General features: G+C 43.4%; 1 protein-coding gene across 1 annotated transcript; it reads left to right on the top strand.

Annotated features, from left to right (window-relative positions):
• The first annotated feature begins 201 nt into the window (after positions 1-201).
• On the top strand, positions 202-22,784 carry LOC106585105 (max dimerization protein 1). The gene is made up of 6 exons (XM_014170947.2): positions 202-1,046; positions 1,762-1,861; positions 8,632-8,661; positions 15,945-16,059; positions 18,413-18,572; positions 18,873-22,784. Exons 1-6 carry the CDS (start codon positions 980-982, stop codon positions 19,076-19,078), a joined length of 678 nt encoding a protein of 225 aa, XP_014026422.1. The 5' UTR covers positions 202-979; the 3' UTR covers positions 19,079-22,784.
• The last annotated feature ends 1,670 nt before the right edge of the window (positions 22,785-24,454 follow it).

Raw genomic sequence — 24,454 nt, 5'->3', positions numbered from 1 at the left:
TTGCTCTTACCTTCTCTTTTGAGAAGGAGGATAATGCAATTGCGATTTCCCCCTAGGATATGATTGAGCCAAAATGGCGAAACATGTTGACCAGTCGCATATGACTCGGAGTATGTGACAGCCCTATTGGTTGAAGCGACAGTTGCTAGGTCCAATAAGAAATGCATTTACTATTTAGGGTACCCAATCGCATCACCGTTCACAGAAGCTTTTTGGCAAAAATACAGGAGTTAATTTGCCAATATAATTGCGGTCTGATCAACACTGTTGTAAGGTAGCAGTTTGGCTAGCCGCTCTTTTCAAACATTTTGTATAACTTATTTTTTGTGTCAGCCTTTGCAGCTCGAGACCGAGCAGCATAACTAGCCAGCTTGTTACTACAGTATTTGAATTTGACAAGGCTGTTTTGACGTTGGATAGCTAGCTACATTCGCTGGTTGGAAATTTCGAACAGACATCACATTTTAAGACGGGTTCATTTGTTAGCTTCACACGCTAGCAAGAAAGCTATACTTTTTTTTCTGTGCGGCTAAGTTTGAACGTACATTGTTTTTGAAAGCCATCTACTAATAACTAACTAGCTACCGGTTGTCATTTTACTTTGTCAACAACAAGGCGTGACGTTTGGTTCAACACTAATTCTGCCTGCAAGATTTTTGTTGGTGACTTCCACAAACGTTGGCTAGCATTTACGTTAGTTTGCCATCACTGACAGCGATTGTAACCGCGAGCCAGCCTCATTCAAGCGAATTTGACAAAAACAATTTAGCCAATAAATAAGCTATCAAGCTGATCAGAGCAGTATCACAGCGATAACTGACTTGTTATCGATAAATTGCCTTGTGGGAGATATATAATCTCTTGCTTATTTTAATCATTACCAAAAAAACGTGAAGTAGTTAACGTTAACCCACAGAAGTAGTTGTGTATCCAAATTCATACCCGAAGTGTCATCTTTTTGTCGGTGCTATTGTTGAAAATGGCGGCGATCGAAATGGTGCAGATGTTGATCGAAGCAGCAGAATACCTTGATCGCAGAGAAAGAGGTACAGTAGTGATAACATGTTTTGCATTCTTATTTTTTTTTAAATTAATGATTGAGTTAGAACTGCCGTGCCTCAATTGCATTGCTGGTGGACGCACCTGTTATAATCAATTTGTCAGGTTGATTAGCTATAAATAATGTATTGATTATTATTGCAGACCACATATTAAACATGAATGCATAGTTAAGTAATTGCATTGTAACTAGGCTACATCGACAAATAGGGGAAGTTGGCAGCAGTATGTTCACAGCAACAACAAATGTACAGCAATAATTACAGTCGACACTACCATGGTATTTATCTAGACACCTTTTAAGTATAGTGTTTGCAATCTTACTGAAATGCAAAAATTACCGTATTTTATTTAAAAAATAATTATTATTTGTCACATTTACATGGTTCATGCTTGCTTCATTGAATTTGATCTTGATGTTTTCTCCAAGCGACCCCTTCACTTCTCTGTTGTGGTTTGCAGGGTAGCTGGTAGGGTTTACTCTAGTTCAGATGACATCATTGGCTGAAGGGGAAAAAATAAATCGATATTTTGTACAAATTGTCTCATCTTCCCTAGGCAAAAATACAGTATTCCCTCATCTAACTTTTCTGGCCCTCATCAATTTTCATTGGAATGTGTATGGCTGCATTGAATGCATTCCTTGCACTGTTGAGAATTATGATGATGTGATTGACTTGTATCCTGCTCATTTATTTGCAGAAGCAGAACATGGTTACGCCTCCATGTTACCGTTCACCAGCAGCAAAGAGAAGGACAGCTTGAAACGGAAAAACAAAAACAAGAAGAACTCCAATAGCAGGTAGTCATTTCACTAACAGTAGTGTATAATCCCCTGTGTACTGTAGACCCCCTCAGTGATTCAGCTGTAATGGCAAGATCAGTTTTTCAGAAAACAAGCAGTTTGTGTGGTCCAGTTTTGAAGCACCCCCTCATCAGGCTGTGTTATTCATCCATGTGCAGGCAGAGCCCCCCTCGTCCTACATTCACTCATGTAGTGAATGTCATATAGGCGTGGTGGCACGGTGTAGGCATGCAGCACTGACAAAACCAACTCGACTTTACCAACTTGCAGGGGCTCTGTTGGGTTGTTGCTTTGCTGTCCATTGGGATTGTGTTCTGATCTTCAATGTTATGCTCTCAATGCTGGACAAGCTAGTCTGTTTGCAGCCAATAATAATCTTTAACTGTATTATTATAATCTATAACAACCCAGTCCTTCTGCAACTCTATAAAACTGATGCTTTGAGTTTGTGTCTGTGAGTGTGTTTGTGCCTGTAAATTTGCTTTGAGCATTTTTAATAGCATTTTGCCCTTGCAGTATCCCAGACACGAAAAACATCAATCAGAATTAGGCAGAGTTAAGCAAGTAGCAACATGCAGTAGTGGGGAATCCAAGCAGATTGAGGTTGATCAGGGTGTCCAAGGACAGACTGCACCAGTCAAGCAGTTCACCCTGATAGACAGTTCTCCTCCTGGAAGGACAGGACACCCTCGCCTGGCCAGCTGTCTGTTGTTATCCAGCTTATCAAGACACCTAGCTATGAAGAAACAGCCTCCTACGGTAGTCCTCCTACCTAACCCTGACAGAGATTAAGCAGTATGTCTGGGTGGCCGGGCGAGGCAGTAACTCGAGATAACTGGATATTAAATCTAAACCGGTAAGGAGGGGTCGCATGGGTCTATTTATGCCTCAGTCTGTTGTAATAGGAACCTGATTCATATTAGATATTAGGCTACATAGGTAGTTTTAGCACTAGTCAAATGTTGATAATAAATTCTAATGACTGTAGCAAAGTAGAATAGCGCCGGAGAGGATGGATGACATTTTACGTTCTCCTAACAACTGTTATTTTGTTCAATTTTTGTTTTGCGTTTAACTTGTTTTTAAACTTATTTTGTACATAATGTTGCTGCTACAGTCTCTTATGACCAAAAATAACTTCGGAACATCAGAACAGCAATTACTCACCACAAACTGGTAGAAGCATTTTCCTTTAATGAGTCCGACGTGAAGGATATACTGCTCTCCCGGGAACAGGCCCAAATCCCCATCATTTGCGTATTTGCATGAAGAGAAGACAGACAAAAAGGGGGCGGAGATCGGGCTCCCTTCTGAGAATTCATAGGCGAGCGAGTAAACCCCCACTGCCATCCGTTCTATTGGCAAACATGCAATTATTGGAAACTAAAATCGATCTACACGCAAGATTAAATTACCAATGGGACATTAAAAACTGTAATTTCTTATGTTTCACCGAGTCATGGATGAACGACGACATGAACAACATACAGCTGGTGGGTTTTACTGTATTGGCAGGATAGAACAGCAGCCTCTGGTAAGATAAGGGGTGGTGGTCTGTGTATATTTGTAAACAACAGCTGGTGCATGATATCTAAGGAAGTCTTGAGGTTTTGCTCTCCTGGGTATCTCATGATAAGCTGTAGACCACACTATCTACCTAGAGTTTATCTGTATTTTTTGTAGCTGTCTACATACCACCACAGGCTGATGCTGGCACTAAGACCACACTCAATAAGCTGTATACCGCCATAAGCAAACAGGAAAACGCTCATCCAGTGGCGGCGCTCCTAGTGGCCGGGGACTATGCAGGGAAACGCATCCGTTTATACCAAATTTCCACCAGCATGTTAAACTCTAGACCACCTTTACTCCCAAACAGAGACGCGTACAAAGCTCCCCCTAGCCCTCCATTTGGCAAATCTAACCATAATTCTATCCTCCTGATTCCTGCTTACAAGCAAAAATTTAAGCAGGAAGCACAAGTGACTCGGTAAATAAAAAAAAAAGTGGTCAGATGAAGCAGATGCTAAGCTCCAGGACTGTTTTGCTATCAGAGATTGGAATATGTTCCAGGACTCTTCCGATGGCATTAAGGAGTGCACCACATCAGTCACTGGCTTCATCAATAAGTGCATCGACAACGTCGTCCCCACAGTGACTGTACGTACATACCCCAACAAGAAGCCATGGATTATAGGCAACATTCGCACTGAGCTAAAGGGTAGAGCTGCCGCTTTCAAGGAGCGGGACTCTAACCCAGAAGCTTATAAGAAATCCCGCTATGCCCTCCGATGAACCGTCAATACAGGACTAACATCCAATCGTATTACACCGTCTCCGAACGCTCGTCGGATTTGACAGGGCTTGCAAACTATTACAGACTACAAAGGGAAGCCCAGCCTAGAGCTTCCCAGTGACACAAGCCTACCAGACAAACTAAATTACTTCTATGCTCGCTTCGAGGCAAGTAACTGAAACATGCATGAGAGCATCAGCTGTTCTGGATGACTGTGTGATCATGCTCTCCGCAGCTGATGTGAGTAAGGTCAACATTCACAATGCCGCAGGGCCAGACAGATTACCAGGACGTGTACCCCATCACGCTTTGACCAACTGGCAAGTTTCTTCACTGACATTTTCAACCTCACCCTGTCCGAGTCTGTAATACCAACACTCTTCAAGCAGACCACAATAGTCCCTGTGCCCAAGAACACCAAGGTAACCTGCCTAAATGACTACCGGCCCGTAGCACTCATCTGTAGCCATGAAGTGCTTTGAAAGGCTGGTCATGGCTCACATCAACACCACTATCCCATAAACCCTAGACCCACTCCAGTTTGCGTACTGCCCTAACAGATCCACAGATGATGCAATCTCTATTGCTCTCCACACTGCCCTTTCACACCTGGACAAAATTAACACCTATGTAAGAATGCTATTCATTGACTACAGTTCAGCGTTCAACTCCATAGTGCCCTCAATACTCATCACTAAGCTAATGACCCTGGGACTAAACACCACCTTCTGCAACTGGATCCTGGACTTCCTGATGGACTGCACCCAGGTGGTAAGGGTAGGTAACGGCACATCCGCCACACTGATCCACAAGACGGAGGCCCCTCAGGTGTGCGTGCTCAGTCCCCTCCTGTACTCCCTGTTCACTCATAACTGCACGGCCAGGCACGACTCCAACACCTTCATTAAGTTTGCTGATGACACAGCAGCGGTTGGCCTGATCACTGACAACGACACGACAGCCTATAGGGAGGAGGTCAGAGACCTGGCAGTGTGGTGCCATGACAACGTCTCTCTCAACGTGATCAAAGGAGATGATTGTGGACTACAGGAAAAGGAGGACCGAGCACGCCCCCATTCTCATCGACGGGGCTGTAGTGGAGCATGTTGAGAGCTTCAAGTTCCTTGGTGTCCACATCACCAACAAACTAACATGGTCCAAGTACACCAAGACAGTTGTGACGCGGGCACGACAAAACCTTTTCCACCTCAGGAGACTGAAAAGATTTGCCGTGGGTCCTCAGATCCTCAAAAGGTTCTACAGCTGCACCATTGAGAGCATCCTGACTGGTTGCATCACTGCCTGGTATGGCAACTGCTCGGCCTCCGACCGCAAGCTACTACAGTGCGGCCCAGCTTCCTGCCATCCAAGACCTCTATACCATGCGGTGTCAGAGGAAGGCCTTAAAAATGGTCAGACTCCAGCCAGCCTAGTCATAAACTGTTCTCTCTGCTACCGCATGGCAAGCGGTACCGGAGCGCCAAGTCTAGGTCCAAAAGGCTTCTTAACAGCTTCTAGCCCAAGCCGTAAGCCCCCTGAACATCTAATCAAATGGCAACCCAGACTATTTGCATTGCCCCCCCTTCCCCTTTACACTGCTGCTACTCTGTTATTATCTATGCATAGCCACTTTAATAATTCTACCTAAATGTACATATTACCTCGACTAACCGGTGCCCCTGTGCATTGACTCTGTACCGGTACCCCCCTGTATGTAGCCTCGCTATTATTATTTTACTGCTCTTTTTTATTTATTTATTTAGGTTACTTTTTTTAAACTGCGTTGTTGTTTAGGACTTGTAAGTAAGCACTTCACTGTAAGGTCTACACTTGTAGTATTCGGTGCATGTGACAAATACACTTTTATTTGATGTGTATGCCCCGCCCACCTCAGGATCTGTCTTTTTCAGTCATCTATTTGCTGTGTTTGAGGTGTGCGAAATCCCCCCCACCACCACACCACATTGTGAGCAACACATTTGAGCAGTCTCCCTCTAGAGTGGGTTTGCTGCAATTCTGCACATTTTTCCGGAGTGGAACATTTGCTCTAACTAATTTCCTGCAATTCTACCAATTTTTCTATAGGATGGAGAGAAATGTTAGCAGTTTTATTTTATTATAATTTTTACCCCTTTTTCCACAATTTTTGTGATATCCAATTGGTAATTAGTCTTGTCCTGTCGCTGCAACTCCCGTACGGACTTGGGAGAGGCAAAGGTCGAGAGCCATACGTCCTCCGGTACACGTCCCTGCCAAGCTGCACTGCTTTTTGACACACTGCTCGCTTAACCCAGAAGCCAGCCGCACCAATGTGTCGGAGGAAACACCGTACAACTGGTGACTGTGTCAGTGTGCATGCGCCCACCACAGGAGTCACTAGAGAGCGATGGGACAAGAACATCCCGGCCGGCCAAACCCTCCCCTATCCCGGACGACGCTGGTCCAGTTGTGCATTGCCTCATCGGTCTCCCGGTCACGGCCAGCTGCGACACAAACCCGGGATAAAACCCGGCTCTGTAGTGACGCCTCAAGCACTGCAGTGCCTTAGACCGCTGCGCCACTCGAGAGGCCCTAATGTTTGAAGGTTTTAATATATCTGAGTGAGATTGACTAACAATCAGAGGGCCTGACTGAGTTCCGCTAGTTGCCCATCCCTGGTTTAAATGCTTCTTACAGTGGTGATCAAGTTTTATAAATTGCATGGCTGGGCAGTGGATCTGTAAAAGTAGTAGTGTGTTGCTAGGAGCAACGTAAATGCTGGCACTTTTTATGAATGTACTCGTCTCCTCTCTCCTCTTTTTCTCTCGCTCCCCTCTCTCTCCCCTTTTGTTCTACTGTTCACTCTGGGCAGTCAATGCTGCTTCAGCTCCTCCATTACAGAAATGGTCCTCTTCTTTCTCTCCCCTGCTCCCTGTGCACACAGAAACAGGCCTGACATGCTATTGTGTTGGTGGACTAGACTCTGTAGACCTGTTTGTTCCACTCTATTATGAAGTCATGGAGAGAAAGATGTTTTTTAATATCCATCTTATCCGTCTTATTGATTGTATGGCCTCTTGGGCTCAGTTGAACATTTTGCCCAGGATGTCCTTAGCTCTCTCCGCCTTAGGAGAACCCAGGGGAAACACTGACTGATGAGACTATATATAAAGCTAACGACAACAATGCAGCTATGTTTATCCTTATTCTTACGCTCTTCCATTGTGTGTAGTACTACATAGCTGGAATACTGTGTAGCCTAATTCACTGCTTATTACATTGATCATATGACTGCTGTATTGTACACACAATCACTAGACCGTTAATCCCCATTCAAGTCAATAGGTCTGTAATGATTTGTTCTATTTTATAACTGTACGGTAATGCATGGGCTCCTCATGTACAGCATGCCAGGTATATGGCACCTAGAGTAGATGGGGGAGGTGGCTTTGTCCTGTACAGTAATACGACCTGGCAGAGGAGAGGAGAGGAAAGGTCTCTGGCAGTGGCATGCCTCCCTCCTCCCACCCCTATCACATGGGAAATGGGTTACACTGGTAGCCCTATTCATATCCTAGTCTTCTCTACCAGTCAGCTCTACTGTGCTGTCATATGAACTGTACTCTCTGGCTGGGGCAAGCAAGCACTCGTATTTGTGTTGTCTGTAGTGCGTGGTTGATCTTTCGGAGGGGGTCCAAGGCTGTCGGGGTGCTGACAGTAGTCAGCCTGCAGAGCGCAGGTTGGTCTATTTTGGGACTGGAGGTTGGGGAGTTCCGGTGTAGTGGAGAGAAGAGGACTTTGCTCCTGTCCCTCTCCCTCTGCCTAGTGCCCTTTCCCTCTCACCCCATTGCAGATTCTTTATGAAAAAGAGACCTGGCCAGCTTCCTGGCCCTGTGTGGAGCTTGGAGAGAGGGGTGCGTATCTGTGTGCCCTTATCCTACAAGGGACAACAGGCCTCATCCCGGTAGAGCTGGTAGGACCATAGGCTGTTGGTGAACAATGCAGTTTACACTGCAATGTAGGAGGCAAGGTGGCCACCAATACACAATCACTACAAGACCTTTTAAATCGTCTCTGTGCCTTGTCTGTCTGTCTGTCTGTCCCTCTTCCAACCGCTACTCTCTTTTCACCCTTCACTCACTCTATAGCCTGGCTGGTATCAGGCAGCAGGCTGTTTCTAGTTACTGTTGCTAAGTCTATACCCCCCCCACCGGGCCTCTGTGTGTGTACACGTGTGTGCCTCCTGAATATAGATATATATCTATCTCCCTGCTTTTTCTCATTTCGTAGAGTTTAACTTCTCTGTGCTTTTTGGCGCTTCATAAACTCCCACACAACACAGGCCTCTCCCTCTCCGCAATAACTCCCTGGCTGACTGCAGTGGTGGCAAACGGAGAGGGATCGTCTATTATTAAAGCACTTTACTGAAGCACGCTGAATCTACTGTGTGATGTGTAAGGACACTTTCTAACCTCTGTCTGTCTGTTCACAGATCCACACACAACGAGATGGAGAAAAACAGGTACGTTGAATCCCACATCACTGTCCCTCTCTTAGCTCTGTCAGATCACCCTATTAGACAATGAATCTCTCCTCAGTCCCACATGGTTAGAAAGGAGTAATGAGAGTGAAATGAACGGTGCAGAATGCAGCTTATCCTACAAGGGACTACAGGCCTCATCCCTGGTCTCTCTTTGACCTCTACCTGGCTGTCCCTGGAGTCTCCCTGTTTCCATAGTCTCTCCCTGGAGGTGTCCCTGTCCCTCTGGTGTTCTAGGCAGGGTCTGAGTGGTGTTCTGTTTCAACCAGGGCTAATGACTCAGTGGCAGGCAGACTGACTGAATAATGCATGGCTCTGGAGCTTAGGCCTGGGAACAGCAGCACAGCATAAGAGTGTGTGTGTGTGATTCTCAGGCTTTATAAACCCATACACATTCCCATAACTGGAAGGAAGGCAGCCATTTCACTCCTGCTGCCTATTGCCTCTATCATTGCATCCCTCCTAGGTGTGTAACACTTCACCAAACCCATGGTTCGTATTGTGTTTTTGGGGTCAATGTTTGGTTCGGTTTTGGTACAGCAGGAAAATGAAATGCCATTCACAATGTTCAGCATTCACAATGTTCCTGGCATTGTCTGTTGTGACTATTGTTATGTTGGGCCTCAAGTTTCCACTCTTGATTCTGTGTTTGTAACCATGTGGGAGGTAGGAATTTACCAGTTGTGAAGTCGTAAATACCAGTTTGACGCGTTCATGTGATTTGAACTCGTTGAGAAATGCCGATTTGGCTAATGGCCAACAAACTGCGTCAACCATAAACTAAAAGTACAGCTATCATGCTTGTAAACAAATTTATAGAGTTCAAAAACTACATTTAATAGATTCCTTTTTATAAATCTTTTGTTAAATTTTAACTGGTGAAAATGCGGTTATAGGGGCCATTTACTTAGTAGATGAAGTCCGAGGTCACCGTGTGGGTGCTCACGACGCTAGACGAGTTTCCCACCAGTAATTACCAGTTGGAGGGCCGTTCAAGTGGATTTCCCCCCCCAGCCGTATGTGGTAAATTCCCACTTCCATCTTGGTTACGAACGCACCATGACACTGCCTCTGTCAGTGGGGGCGTGTCTGTAGCACAGTACATCTCCCCCTCTGGGGGTAATGTGATGGGCGGTCACTGTTAAGTAAGCGCGACACAGGGTGCATTGGTCAGTTCATTGAAGCTTTGGCTTTCTTATATAGAGCGGCTACTACGTTTGCTGAAATGAGTGAAAGATGGATGCTCGAGTACGTTTACGAGGTGCTGACTGAAACCCCCAATTCTCAACCACTGAGAATCGGCGCATATCTGTGTCAATAAACCAAAGACTGTATTTTATTTTTTATTTTTTTATCTTAACACAGTTTATCTATCGCTCTTGTAATTTCTTTGGCCCAGTCAGAATCAGCTGCCAAGGGCTGCTTGAGTGCAGAGGGGAGACGATGTTTCTTTGCGTTTCGGTCTACTGTGGGGATGTCTGCGTAAATGTGACAACATATTTGAGGTGTTGGCAGCTACGTAGGCTGTTATCGTAGAGCGTGGCGACATACTGTTAACGTTTTATCCACAACTCTCTGTCCGTCGTCATTGTAATCTACTGGGAAGCCGTTCCCAAGCGAGATTTAAACGATGATGGAGGATCCTCCAATTCTGGTTTCTTGACCTCACCATTGTATAGAACTAGTTCCCAGCTGCGCCTCACAAAAGTACAGTTTTGAAATGCGGCAATTTAAGATTGAAATGTTGATTTCCAACGTGCACATAGGCTCTAATTGTTTTAACGAAATGACCTGAGATATTTATCAGCTCAGATTTACTCGAGGCGTAGGCCTAGTGTTTCTGCTGTAAATATTCATTTGATGTATTCATTCGGGTTTACAGTGCGAACCGAACCAAGGTCCCCGTACCAAATGGTTCGGTACAAATACGCGTACCGCTATACCCCTCACACCACTGACAACGGGTATGACAAATATTCTACAAATTATAACCAGCATGGCCCCTTGTTCCGACACATAAGATGGCAGTTATTGCCAGGCGACATTTTTGTTTGGCCAATGATGAAACACAAACACACTGCCAGCCAGAGGACGGTGAGACTAGATCCGTCTGTCAGTCGTTGTGTGTGTCTAGATAGACTCAAGCAATGGGGGCTCAATGTTTTCTACTCCTATGTTTGCTCAAAGGAATCCTACACTTCTACCACAAGTCCTCTGTTAGTGAGTCCCTTAGCTGAATCTGCCTGCTGGAGCTGGCCATCTGTGTAACCTCACTCCTCTCCACCACACCTTTTGCGTGCAAACTCGTCCCCATAGAAATGGAATGTATGGATTGCATTACTGTCCTCATCCCTCTGCCCGGGGCAATTAGCCTGAGGTCAGAGACGGTACAGGAGGATGATTTACAGGCTGCAGGGCAAGTGGAAGGCCTGCGTTCAGGAGGCCTGGTTGCCCGTGTAAAAGACCATGTTGGTTGGAGCGTAGGGAGTTGCCCGTGCATGGTCTTGTCTCTGGTCTATATATTACACAACACTGAAATGTCTGGACCAGGGTTTCCGTTAGCCGGTAATGGCCGCATTTTGAAATATATATATTTTTTAAATACAACTGTTGCCGGCAAAATTGACTGAGAAAAAGGTAGGCAGGCTATCAGCACGTCACCTTTACAATTTGAGCTGGAGGCAGTATGCATTTGAAAACATGCTTAATGGTTTGAAACCTGAATGTTTTACTTCCATATTATGAGGCATGTCTTCACTTATTTGAAAATCCGACCGTTGAAACATGGCAATTATTTCATAAAGACTTCATAAGGGGCACGTGAGTTTCAAGTTTTGGGAAGGATACAATATCCTACTATTTATACCTATCTGCGTTCCTGTTATGATTTTCATATGCGCATGTGGTTTAATTTCAATAACGTTTTTGTTTCTCAAAATTGTCGTGGTTAATCATAAAAATCTTCAAATATAAAAGTCAAAATTCTACTAATGCGAGCGCACCAGCTTCTGCCATATGGACACATTGATACACCGTGATTCATTGGTGGCTAAATAGCCTAAATGAGCTTCCATTGTAAAATAATGCAAATCAATTTCTAACATTTTTGACATGCGTTTTTCTGGATTTTTTTTGTTATTGTCTCTCACTGTTCAAATAAACCTACCATTAAAATTATAGACTGATCGTTTCTTTGTCAGTGGGCAAACGTACAAAATCAGCAGGGGATCAAATACTTTTTTCCCTCACTGTATGTCATTTCTCTCCTGTTCTATTGGTTTTCAGATCAACTTTCTTTCCTTGTCCAGAAGCCAAAGGCACAATCCTAGTCATATTAGCGACCCATCCTAACAGAGAATTTGAATCTCTGTCACATATATTTCCCACAAATTGCATTTTGGCAAATGTTTTGAAGATGTCTTATTGGCTGCTTTATTACAGGAGTTGCAAGTTCTGTTCAGATGAATTACCATAATCTAAAATGGGATCTGTGTCTTTCTGAGCATGGTGGGTGGATGCCCTAATGGGTTACACACCCAATGCATATGGGTCTGGTAAATTTCTCAAATGGCCGTTAAATTAAAATCTTCCCGGTCATGTTGTCCGGCACCACATTTTCCAAACGGAAACCCTTGTCTGGACTTAAATGCTGGACGTTGTTGGTGGGATTTGTCAAAGGGTAAGGTACAGGCTCACAGAAATATAGGCTACATGAACACAGACCCATAAACAGTCACCTCATTGATACGTTGTAAGTGTATACATCCCTGGAATATCATGTTGCAGAAATAGCCTTGTTTTTGTGTCCTTCTTACCACACCCTTACAGTCCTGCCATTCAGTCAGACCTAGTGTTGCAAATATGGGTTATATAAACTTTCTAAGTTTACCAGTAAACTACCAGAATTTTGGTAACTTTCAAGGATTTTATGTAATCTATCACAAAACTTCTAGTGGGCCCTTTGGGTACTTCCGCTTATCACAGGTGTCTTCAATTTCTAGTTGAAGTCGGAAGTTTACATACACTTAGGTTGGAGTCATTAAAACTCGTTTTTCAACCACTCCACACATTTCTTGTAAACAAACTATAGTTTTGCCAAGTCGGTTAGGATATCTACTTTGTGCATGACACAAGTAATGTTTCCAACAATTGTTTATAGACAGATTATTTCACTTCTAATTCGCTGTATCACAATTCCAGCGGGTCAGAAATGTACATACACTAAGTTGACTGTGCCTTTAAACAGCTTAGAAAATTATGTCATGGCTTTAAAAGCTTATGATAGGCTAATTGACATCATTTGTGTCAATTGGAGGTGTACCTGTGCATGTATTTCAAGGCCTACCTTCAAACTCAGCGCCTCTTTGCTTGACATCATGGGAAAATCAAAAATCAGCCAAGACCTCAGAAAATAAATTGTAGACCTCCACAAGTCTGGTTCATCCTTGGGAGCAATTTCCAAACGCCTGAAGGTACCACGTTCATCTGTACAAACAATAATATGCAAGTATAAACACCATGGGACCACGCAGCCGTCATACCGCTCAGGAAGGAGATGCGTTCTGTCTCCTAGAGATGAATGTACTTTGGTGCGAAAAGTGCAAATCAATCCCAGAACAACAGCAAAGGACCTTGTAAAGATGCTGGAGGAAACGGGTACAAAGTATCTATATCCACAGTAAAACGAGTCCTATATTGACATAACCTGAAAGGCCGCTCAGCAAGGAAGAAGCCACTGCTCCAAAGCCACCATTAAAAAGCCAGACTACGGTGTGCAACTGCACATGGGGACAAAGATCGTACTTTTTGGAGAAATGTCCTCTGGTCTGATGAAACAAAAACAGAACTGTTTGGCCAAAATGACCATCGTTATGTTTGGAGGAAAAAGGGGGAGGCTTGGAAGCCGAGGATGACCTCAAGCATACTTCCAAAGTTGTGGCAAAATGGAATAAGGACAACCAAGTCAAGGTATTGGAGTGGCCATCAAAAAGCCCTGACCTCAATCGTATAGAAAATGTGTGGGCAGAACTGAAAAAGCGTGTGCGAGCAAGGAGGCCTACAAACCTGACTCAGTTACACCAGCTCTGTCAGGAGGAATGGGCCAAAATTCACCCAACTTATTGTAGGAAGCTTGTGGAAGGCTACCTGAAACGTTTTACCCAAGTTAAACAATTTGAAGGCAATGCTACCAAATACTAATTGAGTGTATGTGAACTTCTGACCCACTGGGAATGTGATGAGAATGATTTCAGCTTTTATTTCTTTCAACTATTATTCTGACATTTCACATTCTTAAATAAAGTGGTGATCCTAACTGAACTAAGACAGGGAATTTTTACTAGGATTAAATGTCAGGAATTGTGAAAAATGAAGTTTATGTATTTGGATATGTAAACTTTTTACTTCAACTGTATCTCTGACCTTATCACATTTAAAACATATTAAATATGATGATATAAAAATATATATATATATATATATATATATAATTACAAAGCTGTAAAACTTTAACTAAATATAAATCAACTTATTAAATATCATTGGTGATTGAGTTTCAGCCTGAAATTTCCTTTTTTACGCACTGTTAATGTTTTGGTGTCAAACTGATGGCAGTTTTGGAAAAAAGTAAATCGTTGGGTGAGTTGCAGAGGTAAATTTAAAATGATGCCATTCTTGATTAGATGCTTTCTCCCCCCATTAATTAGGCAAGTTCCTCTTAGACCAGATGGTTTATCTACTAGAAACTCATGGGCAATATGGACACAGATATTTAAAAAATAATAATACTATATATGAATAAAAAATAAAACATTCAAGTCTAAGTTACCAAAGTTACGATAGCTTGCCATAGATTTTCTGTTAATTACCAAAACTACTGAAGATTCTGGTAACTTTTTTTTTTGTAAATTACCAGTAGCTTTGCAACCCTAGTCAGACCACAACACCGGCTTAGTACTGTAGGCCTGCTTACTGTTACATGCATGACTCTGCCCTGCCGTCAGTTGACATTGTTTAACAAACATTAGCCTCCCTGTACATCCTGATTTTTATCACAACAGTGTTGCTGCTCCTGCTCGGACTCTGTCACATTATGTCATGCCAGTTTCCTGCCCTTTAGAATAGTTAATATTAAGCTAAGCTTTAGGCTAGCAGAGGAACACACCTGGATATGTCCCAATCTTATGTACTTGTTTATCTACACAGCATGTGTGTGTCATGTTGGCTTTGTTTGTGTCTCTCTCTCTCTCTCGAACATTAGAATTTTCTTTAGTCATTCACACTGCAGTTGGAAGGGATAAACGCATACTATATCATATCTCTCTGGAGTACTCCCAGTACTAAATATTCTTCATACTCTTAGCCTTGAGCTACAAACAACATTTCAGATGTTCTCAACTATCCCACATTTTGTGCAGTTGTTTTCATTTGAAGTTCGCCCCACTCATGCGTTGGCCTTTGGTACGCACATTTTAGTCATGTAGCATACGGTCTTATCCAGAGAATTCATCTTAAGATAGCTACACACACCTGCAGTAAATAGTGAGGTCGTGCCCCTTGCCTGCCTGTGTGCATGTAGCAGCCTCTAGTTGGAGGTGTGTTTGTTGTGTGTGTGTGTGTGTGTGTGTGTGTAACAGGGGTCATGTGGTCACCCATCGACACCCACTATTCCCCTTCAGCTGCCAAGCTGAGGGAGGAGAAAGAGAGGAGATAAGGGGGGGATAAATAAAGAGATCTCGAGCAGCTTAATGTAAATGTTGTGATCACCACACCGGGCAGGTGCAGGCCCTAGGCAGACAAGTGTTTGTGGATGAAAGTGATCATTCAGGGGTGAAATGACTGCAGGAGAGCTAGAGATCTCACACCATATAAGGTGAACAATGACGTCTGAGGGGGTTTAAAGGCCCAATGCGGTCATTTTCATGTCAATATCATTTCTGCGTAACAATTCTTAGTTTTCCATTAAAAAATTTCAAACCATTTCTCAAGCAAGAATTTAGCTCTGAGTGGGGAGGTGAAAACTGAAAGCTAGCTGTTATTGGCAGTGAGGTCTATTAACCAATTTATGGGCTGGTGACATCACCAGGATTGCCTGGATGAAAATACAATCAGGAAATAACCCTCTTTTTTTCTCTCTCACTTTTACAGTGTTAGTTTCATCAGCTGTTGCAGAATATGATACAAAGCACAGGGAAAAACTGAATTTGGACTGCACTGGGCCTTTTTGTAGGTGGCTGATGAAATGATGCATCTCTCTTTCTCTCCAGACGCGCACACCTACGGCTGTGTTTAGAGCGACTGAAATCCCTCGTTCCATTGGGACCAGACTCCAACAGGCATACCACCCTCAGCCTGCTGATGAGGGCCAAGAAACACATCGTGGTGGGTGATGGTGGGCGGAGAAGTAATGAGAAATCAGTTTAAAGTGTTTACAGTTTTAAGATGGCAATTTTATTCTACCATTGGAGGAGGTTAATAGACGGTGCCACTCTGTTTCTGCCTCAGCCAACTCCCTTTTTACTGTCATGGCAACGTTTGGCGTGGTTACAGCAACAGAGTTGACTAAAATAGAAAGAAATCTGTTACCATGGAGACCCTATTAAATTACTAGAGGGGGCTATGTAATAAACCCTTAGTTCCAGAAAGGGGTGAAAATGGCAGCCATGTTGGTCCGGGAGAAATCCAAACCAATCTAATTGGAATTAATGGCAGTAGAGGCGTAATCCCCATTTGACTTATGTTGGAAAATAAAAGTAAGGCATATGATATATCAGAAATTGTGTAATAGAATTATTGTCAAGTAATTATACAGTTCATACAGGTTTTATATAAAGCTTCTGTATAAATAGCCTCTAAAATATGTGAATAGACCATAAAAGTCTCCATTGTTGTTTTCTTGGAAAGCTGTGAGCACTATTATGTTCAGATATCTGTACTTGTCTGAGTCCTATCATCAACTGATTTCTACTAGTGTATGACTGGATTGGCTGCATCGTTTGAATGGTATATTGGCAGTTAATTTGGAAAATTCTTGATCATTCCTCTAAAACTGTCTGGCTAGCTAGGCTAACAAACGGAGTGCAGATAAATTCTTCAAATGCATTGTTTTACATTATCTTATCGCAGCACTGGCAAACCATGGTTGACCAACTTCCTGACCCAAATGGCTGACCTTTTAATACCATCATAAGAAGGTTCAAATTAATTCTAGTATTCTAATTCCTAATTCTATGTCTGTTACCCTCGTGGTCTAGAGGGTAATTGGTGTAGTGCTAACTCGGGTGAGCGACTAGTTCAGGGTTTGATGAGGTAGAGTAAAGCGGCGCCTGGTAAAAACTAAACCCTGCATCACTCCAGGACCAAGTTTACCTACTTAGTAGACTAGACTGTTGAGGAACCTGTCTATGGTTAACTATGTGTGGTTGGTAAGAGGCCAGTATATTAATTAATCACTGTTTGTATTTAGTCAATAAGTATTCAACCTTGTTATGGCAAGCCGAAATGAGTTCAGGAGTGAATAGTTGCTTAAGCCGTAAATTGCATGTATTCACTCTAGTGTTTTATCATGATTTTTCAATTACTACCTCATCCCTGCACCCAACCCATACAATTATCTGTAAGGTCCCTCAGTCAAGCAGTGAATTTCAAACACCGATTCAACCACAAAGTCCAGGGACGTTTTCCAAAGCCTAGCAAAAAAGGGCACATATTGGTAGATTTATATAAAGCAGACACTGAATATCCCTTTCAGCATGGTGAAGTTATTAATTACACTTCGAATGGTATATCACTGCACAGATAATGGCGTCCTTCCTAACTCAGTTGCCAGAGAGGAAGGAAACCGCTCAGGGATTTCACCATGAGACCAATGGTGACTTTAAAACAGAGTTTAATGGCTGTGATGGGGGAGAACTGTGGATGGATCCACATTGTAGTTACTCCCCAATTCTAACTTAATTGACAAAGTGAGAAGGAATTTTCCAAAACATGCATCCTGTTTGCAACAAGGTACTAAAGTAATACTGCAAAAAATATATATGTTTGGGGCAAATCCAATACAACACATTACTGAGTACAACTCTCCATATTTTCAAGCATAGTGGTGGCTGCATCATGTTATTGGCATGCTTGAAATTGTTAAGGACTGGGGAGTTTTTCAGGATAAAAAAGAAACTGAATGGAGCTACGCACAGGCAAAATCCTAGAGGACAACCTGGTTGTCTGCTTTCCGCCAGACACTGGGAGATAAATCTAGGGCAAGACCTGAAAATTGGGGTCTAGCAATAATCAACAACCAATTTGACAGAGCTTGAAGAATTTTGAAAATAATTATGTGCAAATGTTGCACAATCCAGGTGTGGAAAGCTTTTAGACACCCAGAAAGACTCACAGCTGTTATCACTGCAAAAGGTGCTTCTACAACATGACTCATCGATGTGAATACTTATGTAAATGAGATTTGTTTAATTTTCAATACATTAGCAAAAATGTCTTAATGTTTTCACTTTGTCATTATGAGGCATTGTGTAGATGGGTGAGAGAAAAAAAAATGTCTCTGACAGAACAGAATGTGGAATAAGTCAAGTGGTACGAATACTTTCTGAAGGCACTGTACATACTGAGGTCAGAGGTTGCAGGAGGGCAAAAGGCGATATCAGCATGTCTTAGAGCAGCTGTCACAGCACACACACAAAGTGAGGACCAGTGTCTATTGCTGTATGTGTGTCTGCTGTAGAGGTTGGAGGAGAGCGAGCGGAGAGCCCAGCATACCTTAGACCAGCTGCAGAGAGAGCAGAGGCACCTGCAACGGCGTCTGGAGCAGCTGGGGGTGGAGAGAACACGCATGGACAGCACAGGATCCATTGTCTCCTCCGACAATCCTGACTCAGACCAGGGTGAGCACTCAAGGGAATCCCTCTCCTACATTACAAACTGAACTGGGATCATTAATGCTTTGTGGAGGTTTACAGTATAACATGTTGTTTTTTTCTTCATTTGTCAAAGTTTCAAGTTTTTCCATCAAACCACACTATAATACAATGGTGTCCATTCTCTTCCACCAATCCTTCCGCCCACTCTATGTGATGGGGCTTTATGTTAACCAAAGTTATTGAATTTGAATATGAGCTCAGTAGAGACCACATTGGTGCTGATTGTGGTACCTGCATAATATTGACCTGTGTTGTGTGTTGCAGAGGAGGAGCTGGATGTGGATGTGGAGGGGACTGACTACCTGCTGGGGGATCTGGAGTGGAGCACCAGCAGTGTCAGTGACTCTGATGAGCGGGGCAGCCTGCGCAGCAGCTGCAGTGACGAGGGCTACTCCAGCGCCAGCCTGCGCCTGCGCATGCAGAACCAGAACACTCAGGAGAAGGCCGAGCAGCTGGGCTGCAGCCTATAAGAGCACAGCCCTCAACCTCTGACCCCTCCCCCCCAGCCCTCATCCAATCCTGTCCTTCTATCGTCCAGTTAACTCCCGCCCTCCAACCAGTCTCTGCCAATCAGACCTCACTCCCAGCAGGACTGGCCTGCTCTGACCAAGCCCCCTCCTTTCCAGCTGTATTCCACCTCTTTCCCCCCTGAAACCCCCAATGCAACACCTCTTAGACACACCCACCGTCCTATCTCAACCATCCATCGGCCAACCAGAATGGAGGATCAGTCTGTGGCACTGCCCAATCAGAGCTTTTTGATGAGTGGGATTAGGAAGACAAGACACTCCGTCCATCCCTTTGTGTCCACCAGCCCTCCCCCTTCCTTCCTTCCTTCTGTCCTTCCTTCCTTCCTTCCTGCTCTGCTGTCTGTTTCAGTGTAAGAGCCAAGTAGAGGTGACTGACTTTTCACATATCCATGCAGTGTCCCCCTTCCAGCGTCCGAAAACTTAAGACAGCTAGAGAATGTGATTACAACACCACACCTACACCCCACTGCCTCTCTCTCTTGTTCAGAAGCCATCTGAAGCAATCCAGTCATCATGAGAACCCCTCTCGACCCCCCAGCTCTAAATCCCATCTCGCCCATTTCTCCCATGAGACGCCCCTCCATAGGTGGTGGTGGTACAGACAGCAGAGCTGTGCCACCTGACTAACCAATCACAGCATGGTATTTTGGAACGGAGTATAGGAATGGATGGTCTTGGTCAAAGAGCTGTGGCGTGGTCATTTTAAACAATCTACACTGCAGCTGTTGTAGTAATGTTATCAGGTGTAGTCTTTCAGTAAGTCTTTATGGTAAATAATCGTCTACCTGCACTGTGCACGTGAAGCCTCACTGGGAGTTCTACGACGCTAAGCACGGCTGTGACGTCATCCATGTTCCACAACCTCTTCGTTGTTGTGGTCGGCAGCAATACATCCATCCCTCTCTTCTCTACCAGGCTTAGCGGCTGGATACATACCTCCATGTTTATGGCTCTTATGGGGTGGGGGGTTATTAAGCTGTCATTTGTTTTGTCCACACCTGCCATTTCAGATTTTTTATGATTGGGCGGGGAGTAGAACAATGTGCAGCATGAGATTAAGGGTTGGGGGGGATTGGGTTTAAGGCAACTTGTATCTTCCTCTCTCTGATGACGGTGGCGTCTAGCTTGTGTTTTAATGTACGTGTCTGTGTTGCTGCTGGTCACGCACTGTAGCCAGTGGTAATCACTTAAATGTGTCTGAAGGGAAGTCACACAGACAGACAGTACATTAACTGTTGAAATAAACCACATTCCATGTTAGAGAGAAAGTAAGGTATGTTAGTGGAGAATTACCTTCCCCCATATTTATGAGGGAGAGCGTTTTGCAGTTTTAATGCCAGGAAGGATCTAGCTATCTGCTTCAGGTTACCCACAAGCAGAACACAACCGATTTGGTGACTTGCTTTGCCTTTCAGTCAAAACACAGTACAAGGAAGGTCAACGTCTATTGAGTTAGTTCACCTCTGAAAAGAGCAGAAAGGTTACTGTAATATACTCTGCCTGGCCTATAGAGCTATTTATTATTTTTAGCAAGATGTAGTCATGTTTATGTAAATAGTTTACACAGAAAGAGCTCTATGTATATTGAATAAAAAGTATTTATATTAGATCTAAATATATAGATATATCTATTTAATTAGTTATCGCTTTAGTTATGTTATTCTTGTGAGGTTTTCTATGTGTGGTCGCTTTGCACATCATAGTCAATCCATAGCTTTTTAGAACTGTCTTTTGTGCCTATAGACTTTTGTGTCCTTTCAGAAATTGGCACGGTGCTCCTAGAAATGAATGAAATTGTTTTGTGGTTGATTATATTAAAAAAATAAAAAAAAATAAATACATCCTCTGTCAATAGGGAAATAATTTAAAATAATATAATTTCAAAAAAAAATGAATATAAAAATGTATATAATTTTAGAGGAGCTGGTGTTGGTGCTTTGGCATTGCTGTGACGATGGGAAGCTACAGTGGGTTTTCACCCTTCTTTGTGCCTGAGAGCCTGAAATAAAATGGCTCCTTGACCCAAGAGATTATAACATAGTGTAGCGAGAGGAGGAAATGGTGGGTTCAATAACCTGGGGATAAACTGGAGAGGATTGCAGCAGCGGTTGAATGTAGTTGACTAGCCTATAATCGATCTCCTGCACTGTTGCAGCGCAATGGCGAACCTCGAACGTGTGTCACATGCAGAATCTCGTTAGAATGGGAAGATGGTCGATACACAGACAAAAAAAAAATATATGAAATATAGGATTAGGGTTGTTTAGTGTCTTGTGTGGAATGCTGCACTTCTGTGTCACTTAAAAAAACGTATCCAAAAGGAGAGGAACGATGTAACCATGCTAGAAAGGGGATTGTTGTGAATTGTGCCCCTGGCTGAAACTGGTGTTATGGGGCAGGTGTGTGTGCTGGAATGCTGTAGGTTTGAGTCGGGGTGTGTGTATGTCCCGTCACTGTCTTCAGAGAGAAACTATAAGGGTTTGGGAGGGGGAGGGTTGTTTTGAATGGGGGGGGGGAAGATTAGCACTTGTATGGATGTTTTTTGTTGTTTACAAGTAAAAAGGTGCACACACAACAACAACAAAAAGCCCACGTCTTCAAAGAAGACCTCATGTATTATTAAAAGATCAAATGGGATCTTAAGCACTTACAAATTCATAACATATTGTAGGAATTGGAATTCGTAACATACTGTATCATACGAATTGCAAAAAAAAGAAAAAGGATGGCGTGCACAATTTTCTGGGACCCGTTTTGTCTTGAGTGCTACTTTCTAAACTACTGGTTGAAAATATACGAAACCTCTGTAGCATCACTTTAACCTAAGCATTGTCTGTTATTCGGGGGCCACACACTCTTCTCTTTCCCTCCGTCCATGGCCTGTTTTTCTGTGTCTTCCACTCCTCGTGTGTGAATGTGGCTCCCATAGAGAAGAGACCCTGATTCATTTCTATGGTGGTCCCCCCCCCTCTCCACATGCTGTGGGCCAGCCACCATGGTGCAGAGGGAGCCTGAGGGAGCAGACTGGGCTGTTTGTACAGTATAGCTGCAGCTCTCCTCCCTCCCTGTATTACACTTTAACACCCCTGGTGCTTCAGCATCTGCCTTAATAGCAGGTGTGGATTCTTAAAGAACAAGCAGATCACTGCAGTTGGCTTCTGTGTAGTCCTGTGTAAGCTATATGGGATATCACCCTGGGAATTCAATTTTATATTTTATTTTAGTGTATATTTGGGTTAGGTTCGTACGAAGTGGCTTAAGCCTTAAAACAGACAACTGTAAGAGAACCATAGTAAAGTATATTATATATGAATGTATATAATGTAAGTGTAGACGTGTTATTACGAATGTCATTATTTTCATTGTAACTGTCTCGGGTGTGTTGCTCTCCCTCATACGCGCACACACGTTGTCATACACGCACGTCAGAAAAACAATGGCTTAAGGGTTTGTTCAACTATTAAAAAGGTGGATATTTTGCGCACTTACATTTTAGAATTGGGGAATTTGAATATTGACTTTAAAAGAAAGCACTTAAACATTTCGGAGGAAGGGGGGGGGGGAAGGGGGAAATGTGGAACAGTAATTTATATTTGCCAGTGATATGAAAGGAATAAAACATCTCCCAACCTTGTTTACCTAGCTACTTTCCTTGTCTTTGTATTTATGACTTGGTCGGATGATTTGAAATATGTATTTATCTATGATTATGCTGATAGCAGTTATGTCTGTCTTACCTTAATTGAATACTCAGGCTGTAAGTTACTCTGGAAAAGGGTGTCTGCTAAAGGACCAAAATGTAATGTAAATCTAATGCAGAGCACATGCCTCTAGTGCCTATATTCCATAGTAGCAATAATCCGCTTGGGGTTTGATGAGACCTTTTTCAATGTGGAATGATGCCAGACAGGAAAACAAAGCCATCATCTTGGGAGGTAATCAGAGCTAGCTCTGGCAGGCAGAATAACTCTTTTCTGACAGTAATCTCCTGCCTAAATCCCTGGTTTGACCAGATAAATCTGCGGCTGTTTAATAACCGGGATGGAAGGGAGGAGAGGAAGGGAGTGATGGAACCTTGATCAGCATCCTTCCTCTCAAAAGTCTGTTGTCCTTTTGCTCACTGCTAAAGCAAGACACACACACACACTGGTACACACGCACACTGGTATGCACACACACTTGCACATAGTCACAAATGACACATCGCAAAGCAATTTCTTTATCTTGGCACCTTTGTGATGCAGTCTGTCCTTGTCTGGCTGCCAACTCAGCGGGAGGAAGATGGAGAGTGCAGTGTGGATATTCTACTATGGATTACTGTTCTTACACCCTCTGATATGATTCTAGCACGCCTCTGACCCTTCTCCTCCCTGGTGACTGAGATTAATTATTCTTCCCGTATCTAATTCAGACTGGAATAATATGTGTCCAGGTCAGTCTGTGTGAGATGCTCACTGCTTATAGCCTATTGGCCAAAGGAAATCTGAAGTGGAGGTCCTTTGTAGCTCGTTGGTAGAGCAAGGTGCTTGTAATGCCAACGTAGTGGGTTCGATTCCCGGGATCAGCTATACATAAAATGTATGCCCGCATGACTAAATCGCTTTGGATAAAAGTGAATGCTAAATGGCATATGTTAAATTGTTATATTATTGAAGACTTTTTCACTCCAGGTTTATTCTGTTCTGAACTAGTATAGCAGAAGAAGCATTGGTGCTTTACAGTATTTTGATCTGACCTGTTTGACCCCCCCCAGCACTTTCCTCAGGCGATATTCTTAAAAGGGGGTGAGTTTACATTGGATATTCTTAAAGGGGAGTGAGTCTACATGGGATGTTCTTGAAGGTGAGTGAGTCTACAGGGGATATTCTTATAGGTGGAGTGAGTCTACCCTCCCAGGTGGTTGTAGATCTGGTGGGGGAGCAACAACTTTCAAGGAAACCTTGAATATAATATAGACTCCAAACAAAAGACATGAATGGACAGTCTTTGAATGCCATCAGTGTCATTGTCTCATGGGGCGTACATGTTTTGCATTGCAGTTCTGACCCTAAATGCTTTCCCACAACACTACGCTACCTGATATAGTGTCGTCTTTGTTATTGCTGCAATAGCTAGACTAGACTACTCTCTACTTGCAGCTGTTACTGGTTTGCAGGTCCCCTATCGTGACAGTGTATTGATGGCGAGTGTACAAAGATGGCTTTATCATTGACGTGTGTGCATGCCATGACAAATGTGTGTGTCGTGTGTCTACATTCTGTCAGTGGGGTCCGAGTCCCTGTAACCCCTCCATCCCCCTGGCTGTCAGATTAGGCA

Source organism: Salmo salar, chromosome ssa24 (assembly GCF_905237065.1).
Source record: "Salmo salar chromosome ssa24, Ssal_v3.1, whole genome shotgun sequence".
Lineage (NCBI taxonomy): Eukaryota > Metazoa > Chordata > Actinopteri > Salmoniformes > Salmonidae > Salmo > Salmo salar.
Note: the sequence above shows the minus strand (reverse complement) of the source record. Positions and strands in the feature narration are given on the sequence as shown.

What these genes read in the sequence shown, in the direction of transcription:
- LOC106585105 (XM_014170947.2), top strand. Translation starts at nt 980, where the DNA reads ATGGCGGCGATCGAAATGGTGCAGATGTTGATCGAAGCAGCAGAATAC. An exon ending in CCTTGATCGCAGAGAAAGAG is followed by an intron (nt 1,047 to 1,761) that starts GTACAGTAGTGA and finishes ATTTATTTGCAG; the next exon opens with AAGCAGAACATGGTTACGCC. An exon ending in GGGCCAAGAAACACATCGTG is followed by an intron (nt 16,060 to 18,412) that starts GTGGGTGATGGT and finishes TGTCTGCTGTAG; the next exon opens with AGGTTGGAGGAGAGCGAGCG.